The sequence below is a fragment of the Rhamphochromis longiceps genome, linkage group LG16 (genome assembly GCF_057381845.1).
Source record: "Rhamphochromis longiceps isolate RC_006_pf linkage group LG16, R_longiceps_female_GT1.1, whole genome shotgun sequence".
Taxonomy (NCBI): domain Eukaryota; kingdom Metazoa; phylum Chordata; class Actinopteri; order Cichliformes; family Cichlidae; genus Rhamphochromis; species Rhamphochromis longiceps.
In genome coordinates this window covers 23,870,406-23,879,103 of record NC_140572.1, presented here as the reverse complement: position 1 = coordinate 23,879,103, position 8,698 = coordinate 23,870,406, and the positions used below count along the sequence as shown (strand labels likewise).

The following is an 8,698-nucleotide window of genomic DNA, read 5'->3' as shown; positions in this document are numbered from 1 at the left end:
TGCTTCGCACACGTATTTAAGCCTATGCATCTGTTTATATTGGAGCACATACTGAAGAGATATAAAATCGAATCTGTCTTGCTTCAATTAAGCCGTGAAATGAGGTATATATTCAGTGGTGAAACAGATATTATTACCCATCGCATTTCTCCAATTTCCTTTGATCATTTTGTACATTCACAATGCAACTCGCCTTTTATATGTGTTATTTTCTTCACGCCGAACTATTTAGGATCTATTCCAGAATATTTCTGAAAAAAAATCTTACTGTCCAAATTTACAAATATACAACATATTTATTAACATTTCTATCAGCAGCTTCAGTGCAAAGATATACATATCGTACATCAGGATAAAGAAACAAAAAACATTAACACAAAATTGGCATAAGAAATGTCAGAAGGCATAGTCACGGAAGACGTTTTTCTTTGTTCTATAGAAATGTACTTCTCTCCTAAAACGATTTGAGTTTTGTACACAGGCTGCATAAAAAAATAAATTCTGTGCAAAGTGTGTTTCATTTTTCAATTCCCGTCTGCAAGAGAGGGGTTATACGTCACTGTCCTCTTTAACGAGGTTGGCCGTGTCTTTGAAGCTGTCCTCGGTAGGCGAGAAGGTGTTGGGGCGATCCCTCTTCTGAGGTTTGGCAGGGGGGGCAAACGGAGATGGCTCAGGGGCAGAAGAGTCCCCGCTGCTTCCTACGGGCTTTTCATCCCTCATCTGTAAAACAGCACAGACGGTAAAAAAGAGAAGCCCCTCCCCACCCCAACTTTCTGTTTAATTTCTGATATCTTAGAAAATGGCCGGACATACCTCTGAATATGAAGGGTTTTCAAATGTGGTGCTTGGCTTTAATTTTCGTTTGAATAAGCTCCACTTTGACTCCTGCAAACAAAACACAGTCACTGAGGTGGCTCCATGCACGGGTGCTTTAAAAGTATTTAAAGTAGATTTCTTTTGACTTTGTGCACGTATGATATTCACATGGACAGGTTGGGTGCTGACGGTAGACGTGTTTACCACGCCTACGCTCGGGTCTCCACGGTAAGTCGGGTTTACAAAGTTGTTCTCCCGCTGATCACTGCTCACATTCACAGTCACCTGTTTTAAAGCAAAAATGTAGCAGTTTATGATTATAAATCAGATTAATTAAAGGTTCATAAAACACAATCTAAAAAAAATACACAGCGATGTCTTTGTGGTTTGTTTTTTCCTCCTTTGTGTAACATAATAGAGGCACCAGATTAGTGTTATTTTGGCAGCACAGGATCTCCAGTAGTTCCTCTTTATATTGTTCATTTCTATTTCATAATAAATGTATAGTATACACTTTGTATAATAGTCATAAGGAGATACTAACCCAGCCTCAGAGGGTCAAGGCTTAATGTGGTGGGATGTAAGTATATTATCTGCTTCTATTCTATTGTTAATTTGTGAACCTCTTTCTTTTTTTCTTTTTTTTTATTATTTTACTTGGTTGTTAGTCAAAATGATTTTAGAGCCAATTTCAATTCCTATTCGTTTTCTTTAATTAATTTCTACAAGCTGTGTAGGTCTGAAAGTCCCTGCTCTAACCTGTAAAGTGCAAAAGATATTCATTTGTGAGTACCTGCGTGGCATGAATAACAGCAGGGTCCCCAGACACGTGACCAGTGGCATACAGTGGGTTCTCAAATGTAATCGGCTGCCTCCCAGGCTCCATGGCAAAATGATCATCCTATGGGGATATTATAATGGTGAGATTGTTGATATAGTTATTACTGAACTTTTAAATATTTGTTAAGCTCTCAAACAAGCACTTCTTGAAGTTGTACGCGAACATGTTCAAAAACGCTGATTTTGTACTTTTAGTGATCCTGGAAATGATTAGCTGCTTGTATGCATTTATCCAAGACTCACCATCTGCATGCCTGTGTCAATGAATGACACTCCAACGTGTGAGGGTCCGAGATCCACATTATCACCCGACCGAAACGTCACCCCATTCCCAGTGTCAGCGGATTTCACCAAGCTGCTGAGGCTGAACAAAAACAAAACACAAACACCTGAACTTTGGTCTGAAATCTATACCGTGAGCTCCATCACAGTTTTAACTGAAAAAAACTGAACCGAAAAGAAGTGGTAGAAACCTGGGTAGTTTGGGCATGGAGGGGATGAAAGAGCCTGTTCGTTTGTAGTTGAGGAAAACTCCAACAGCCAAACCTCCAGTAATCAGGATGATAATGACTGCCAATAAAATAGCTACAGCTAAAGGAAAAAGGGGGTAAATATGCAGATTCATGATACAGGACATTCGCAGTGAGATGCAGATCATTAACGTGACTAATAACATTTTGCTGACAAGCCCATTAGTGTTTGTGACTTTTAGCAGACCTGTTAGTTTATGTTAAACATTGGTCAAACTAATGTGTTAATTAGCTAGCTATTAAAAACTCTGAGATTTCATCCACTCAACAAATTCTGCAAATGCTGAGCCAGAATGTTCCCACCTTAAAATTTTAGGCAAATAAGCAGTAAATAAATGTGACGTCTTCAGCATGCATGCAGGAAATATTGCTTTAAGTAGAGCTTGACTGATATAGGATATAGGATACAGGACTGATGCTGATATTTGGTGATTTAAAAAGCAGCCAATATTTTTCTGTGTGAAACATTTATGTGTAGTTATTTATGAGCTCTTACTAAGATAATATGACAATGCAGTTTATAAATAAACTTCTTTTCATCTCTCAACAAGTCGCAGATTACTCGATCTGCTCAGATCAGCTGGTTGTTGCTTGTCGCTTTCCAAACAGTGAGTTAGCGACAAAAGTCGCAGAGTGCCCTCTGGTGGACAAAGTATACCACTCGTAACGTAGTTAAATCAGAATCAGAATACTTTATTAATCCCTAAGGATATTGAAAGGTCCCGTCTCTTCTTTAAATATTTCTTCTTTCTAATGCCAATAACAATATAGTGGCAAATAGCTGCTACTGGCTAACAATAACACTGGGTCTAGTTTCAATACTAAGACATTAAAAAATGTTAGTTAGCTTATAAGTAAACGACCATACCTGTTCCTGCTGGGGCACCCCTCGACTTTCCCATCTCACAGTAGCTGCCCACATAGCCATAAGGACATCTGCACAGAATCATGATCAAATGCGATAACAATCTTTAGCCGCAGGAAAACCTCACTGGTAAAACAACCCGAAGTGTGCTGGGAAATTCCAAAGATATGAGGTATCACTGACAGCGATGGGTAAAAATGGCCGTGGCACATGAACTCACTTGCACTTGGGCAGGCCCCCTTCATCAGTGTAGCAGGTTCCACCATTCATGCATCTACATGCAAGCGGCATTGCAACAGGAGCCTCAATGGCTGCAGGAGCAAAAGCCAGGCGTACCAGAGAGTCAACAACAATGAAACAATATCACAGCACAGTCTCTCAAAACCACACAGGAGCAGCCAAGCACGAGTGGAGGATGGATGTATTGATGCGAAACCCCAGCTTATGTGAGGGTGCAGACAGTACATGCACTGCGGTTGTTGTTATTTACCTGCGTCACATTCGTTGGAGTCAAACTCCACCGGAGAGGAGCCTTGCGGGCAGGCACAGGTGTATCCACCAGGTCGAAGAAGACACAGGTGACTGCACACATTCTTACAAGGGTTGGAAACTAATGACATCAGAGAGCGAAAGCAACACAGTGAGCAAAATAAAAGTATTTTGGGAAATATCTTAAGCTGGCAACACATTTCAAGACATATTACCACTTCACTAGTCCTCATCTACAAGAGAAAACACTTAAAACTAAGCCCTTTATAATTACATTGGTCCCTGTGTCTGTGCTTAACTACATAAAAATAAGTTTAATGTATTGTGCTTCCTGCCTGAAAATTAACAAATTGCAAAGATTTGGTCTAACTCTGTGACTTCAAATGATTTCTACAGAAACTCAATTTATCTGGATCTCAGTTTTATACTCGCAAGTATGCCTATTGTCAGTGAGGGTTTAGGTTTTTCAAGCTTTATATTAGTATTCTTGGATTGTTTGCCTTTATTTATTCGATAGAACAGCATACAGTGGGGCAAAAAAGTATTTAGTCAGCCACCGATTGTGCAAGTTCCCCCACCTAAAATGATGACAGAGGTCAGTAATTTGCACCAGAGGTACACTTCAACTGTGAGAGACAGAATGTGAAAAAAAAATCCATGAATCCACATGGTAGGATTTGTAAAGAATTTATTCGTAAATCAGGGTGGAAAATAAGTATTTGGTCAATAACAAAAATACAACTCAATACTTTGTAACATAACCTTTGTTGGCAATAACAGAGGTCAAACGTTTACTATAGGTCTTTACCAGGTTTGCACACACAGTAGCTGGTATTTTGGCCCATTCCTCCATGCAGATCTTCTCGAGAGCAGTGATGTTTTGGGGCTGTCGCCGAGCAACACGGACTTTCAACTCCCGCCACAGATTTTCTATGGGGTTGAGGTCTGGAGACTGGCTAGGCCACTCCAGGACTTTCAAATGCTTCTTACGGAGCCACTCCTTTGTTGCCCGGGCGGTGTGTTTTGGATCATTGTCATGTTGGAAGACCCAGCCTCGTTTCATCTTCAAAGTTCTCACTGATGGAAGGAGGTTTTGGCTCAAAATCTCACGATACATGGCCCCATTCATTCTGTCCTTAACACGGATCAGTCGTCCTGTCCCCTTGGCAGAAAAACAGCCCCATAGCATGATGTTTCCACCCCCATGCTTCACAGTAGGTATGGTGTTCTTGGGATGCAACTCAGTATTCTTCTTCCTCCAAACACGACGAGTTGAGTTTATACCAAAAAGTTCTACTTTGGTTTCATCTGACCACATGACATTCTCCCAATCCTCTGCTGTATCATCCATGTGCTCTCTGGCAAACTTCAGACGGGCCTGGACATGCACTGGCTTCAGCAGCGGAACACGTCTGGCACTGCGGGATTTGATTCCCTGCCGTTGTAGTGTGTTACTGATGGTGACCTTTGTTACTTTGGTCCCAGCTCTCTGCAGGTCATTCACCAGGTCCCCCCGTGTGGTTCTGGGATCTTTGCTCACCGTTCTCATGATCATTTTGACCCCACGGGATGAGATCTTCCGTGGAGCCCCAGATCGAGGGAGATTATCAGTGGTCTTGTATGTCTTCCATTTTCTGATGATTGCTCCCACAGTTGATTTTTTCACACCAAGCTGCTTGCCTATTGTAGATTCACTCTTCCCAGTCTGGTGCAGGTCTACAATACTTTTCCTGGTGTCCATCGAAAGCTCTTTGGTCTTGGCCATGGCGGAGTTTGGAGTCTGACTGTTTGAGGCTGTGGACAGGTGTCTTTTATACAGATGATGAGTTCAAACAGGTGCCATTCATACAGGTAACGAGTGGGGGACAGAAAACCTTCTTACAGAAGACGTTACAGGTCTGTGAGAGCCAGAGATTTTCCTTGTTTGAGGTGACCAAATACTTATTTTCCACCCTAATTTACGAATAAATTCTTTACAAATCCTACCATGTGAATTCATGGATTTTGTTTTCACATTCTGTCTCTCACAGTTGAAGTGTACCTCTGGTGCAAATTACTGACCTCTGTCATCATTTTAAGTGGGGGAACTTGCACAATTGGTGGCTGACTAAATACTTTTTTGCCCCACTGTAGATTAGACAGAAAAGTGGGGAGCGATCATGTGGGGGATAACACGCGCTGCAATACTGCCACACCCGAAAGCCATTGCCTGCTGTTTCTTAGTTGTTATAGGAGGGTCGCCAGCTAATGCAGGTCACCTGTGTCTTGCAGGCTATAAAAGCTGGCCCAGATAAACTTATTGGTGATCGTTATGTCTTGGTTTGATTATGTTTAATAAATGATTTTATATTTAAGTCAACTTCTTGTGCAGACTCCTTCCTGGCCACCTGCTCTGATCCAGTTTGTGACAAATGGGAGCTCATTCAGGATCTTTACATTGTGACTAATATCTTAGGGATATCCACGTAAGATAATAGTTGGTTACTTTAGTTTATTTATTCTGTGGTTAATGTAGGAAGAGAGCAGTAAAAGGTTCTATCTCAAATTTAAATCCAGGCCACTGAAGCATTAAAGCATGTGCTAACATACTTAGCCAGGTGAGCCAAGCTAGCACCCAGCCCTACGTGCTTATTGTGTAGCTTTGCATGATTCACAGTCAGAGTTGTGAGTTTAAGATTTGGGATATCCCCCCTGATGTCCTTTCGATACGGTAATATCTTCCACTCATAAAAATGTTTTTGTTCATAAGCGAAACATTTCTAGATGTAGAAAAAAAATTACAACATTTAGAGTCTCTTGGAGTTTTTTTCATACTGTTTGAAATAGGTTTGAAATTCTGTTCAAAGAATGAATTAAAGAGAACTTAAACTATCAACGTTGAATCCAATAGTCTCTGAATGCCAACACTTCACTTAGACTAGTAAGTGAATGAAAGTAACCATGACTTATTTGGCATCAATAGTAAGTTGCATGTAATTACACTAACATTCTTAATATCCAACAGAAGAGTGAAACCTTTACAATTGTTACATAATTGACATGATATATATTAGATAAATGAGTTCTGACCTGACTGATTGTGTCGGTGCTCCTGGTAAATTCGGATTTGTGTCAGCCAAGGGTTTATGGTGAGAACTTTCACTTTGTTTCCTCTCCCGAACTTGTTTATCCTCCACACTTCACCTTTGTCTTTTGTTGTCCAGTACACATGTCCCTCAAAGACATCCAGACTGTAGGGATGTCCAATGTCTGGGAAAAATAAGAAAGAACACAAACTATAACTTACGCTGAATCTGTCAGGGTTTTATCTGTTTAAATGGTTTCCGCAGATATTAGTGCACTGACCTCCTGATATGACGATTCTCCTGTCTGTGCCATCAGGCTTCATGGATTCAATTATGTTTTCTTTGGAGTCACACCAATAAATTCTGTTTCCATTCAGATAGTCCACAGTCAAACCAGTAGGCCAGCCCAGGTCCTCCTCCTGTACCAACACCTGTCTGTGCTGACCATCCATCCATGCGGACTCTATCCTGGGGTTCCTGCCCCAGTCTGTCCAGTACATCATCCTGTCCAGAAGCAATCACAGAAATAACCCATTTTTTCTCCAAACACTTTAAGCTTAAATCTTTATAAACAAATGTTGTATACATCCTCATACCCGAGTGATGGGTTCACAACAATGGCAGCTGGCTGGTTGAGATCAGTGTGGATTAACCACTTCCTGTACCGCCCATCAAGTTTAGCCACTTCAATTCGATTGGTCCCAGCATCCGTCCAGTAAATGTGCCTGTGAACAGTGATTTAAAAAACTGAGTAGAGATCATCATCTACAGCATAAAAGTAAAGCCTCATTCCTGATTAATTACCTGCCAACCCAGTCCACAGCGATACCATCAGGATTGGCAATGTAGCGCAGATTCAGGTCCACTTCTTTCACCGGGTTGTTGCCGTAATCATTGAATGTGGTCATATAGGCACGTTTGATAGAGCCAAACTGAGATCCCCGACCCAGAACTGTCCAGTACACAATACCTGCACACCAGAGGAAGACCTATTTTACTCATATACCCTGCATGCCACAATATTTTAAAGCTATACCGTAGCAGTCTTACTCAGGCCTTGACCATCTGGATCCCACAGGTAGTCTAAGGCTTGGATGTGCTCAGTGTTGTCTACATAGTCTGAATACTGCTCAGAGGACAGGTTATACCGACGAATGCGAACGTTGTCTGGCAAAAGCATCACTGGTGGGTTTCCTATACAGACAGTGAGGTGTTGTAAGTGAGGTTGGGAATCATAAGAATTAAACTAAAAGGTTTATAAAGAGCATTATCCTTTACCTTGAGCAGCACACTCAGTCCCATGGGGCTCGCCAAAAGAAAGAAAGCCGTCAGCACAGAAACACTCATAGCTGCCCTTTGTGTTTTTGCAGTCCTGTGGACACGTCCCATACACCTCACACTCATTCACATCTGAAGAACAACAAAAGACAACACAAACTGAATGCTATAAAACACGTCTGTGGGAGTGTAACTAGTTTTAATACACCACTGACTAACGTGTGTGTTGTTTACCTTCACAGTTGTGTCTTTCTGTTGATTTGGGCTTATATCCAGGTCTGCAGGAGCAGAGGAACCCTCCTCCTGTCAGGTCTGTACAGTTGTGTTCACAGATGTTGGCACTGCATGAGTGCCCACTGGTTTGGTCTGAGAAAAGTGGATTTAATGAAAACATGCTCTGAATGTAAAGCTGGACACTCACAAATGTTAACTGCGTGTTAACCATTATATCATGCAGTCACTTTTTCTTACCAAGTCAAGAAAAGTGAAGTTAAAATATGTATTCTGTCACAGTCCCAGAGTTTGGGGTTTGATTTCTACATTTTCTTTTTCTAGTAGTACGTTGTCATTTTTGGGATTCAGCATTTGGATTCATGTTCCCACTGTTTTTGTAGTGTGATGAGCTTCAGTTTTATAGTCTAAGTTCTACTTCTTGTCTGGTTTTATGGAGCTGTGGATGGCTGATCTTTGATTTACTTACTTTTCTGACTTGCGTTACTTCTCATCTCCGCTTCCCTTTTCGGCCCATTCTGTTTAAATAGTCTTGCCTCCCTCTTTGTCCTTATGACATAATTTTTCTACCTTCTCCACTTTTT

At 41.2% G+C, this 8,698-nt stretch overlaps 1 protein-coding gene across 2 annotated transcripts in view; it reads right to left on the bottom strand.

Annotated features, from left to right (window-relative positions):
• Window positions 1–6: 6 nt before the first annotated feature.
• Window positions 7–8,698, bottom strand: part of lrp2a (low density lipoprotein receptor-related protein 2a) — a 54,347-nt gene continuing 45,655 nt past the window's right edge. For both annotated transcript variants that reach the window (XM_085384859.1, XM_085384860.1), the window contains 16 exons: window positions 8,118–8,249; window positions 7,884–8,015; window positions 7,656–7,799; window positions 7,410–7,575; window positions 7,202–7,330; window positions 6,886–7,109; window positions 6,610–6,789; window positions 3,542–3,661; window positions 3,272–3,362; window positions 3,055–3,122; window positions 2,130–2,247; window positions 1,900–2,020; window positions 1,610–1,717; window positions 985–1,101; window positions 814–885; window positions 7–720 (listed from right to left, as the gene is read on the bottom strand). In XM_085384859.1, coding sequence (XP_085240985.1) covers window positions 550–720; window positions 814–885; window positions 985–1,101; window positions 1,610–1,717; window positions 1,900–2,020; window positions 2,130–2,247; window positions 3,055–3,122; window positions 3,272–3,362; window positions 3,542–3,661; window positions 6,610–6,789; window positions 6,886–7,109; window positions 7,202–7,330; window positions 7,410–7,575; window positions 7,656–7,799; window positions 7,884–8,015; window positions 8,118–8,249 — 2,093 coding nt within the window. In that variant the 3' untranslated portion in view covers window positions 7–549. The remainder of the gene's footprint in view (window positions 721–813; window positions 886–984; window positions 1,102–1,609; window positions 1,718–1,899; window positions 2,021–2,129; window positions 2,248–3,054; window positions 3,123–3,271; window positions 3,363–3,541; window positions 3,662–6,609; window positions 6,790–6,885; window positions 7,110–7,201; window positions 7,331–7,409; window positions 7,576–7,655; window positions 7,800–7,883; window positions 8,016–8,117; window positions 8,250–8,698) is intronic.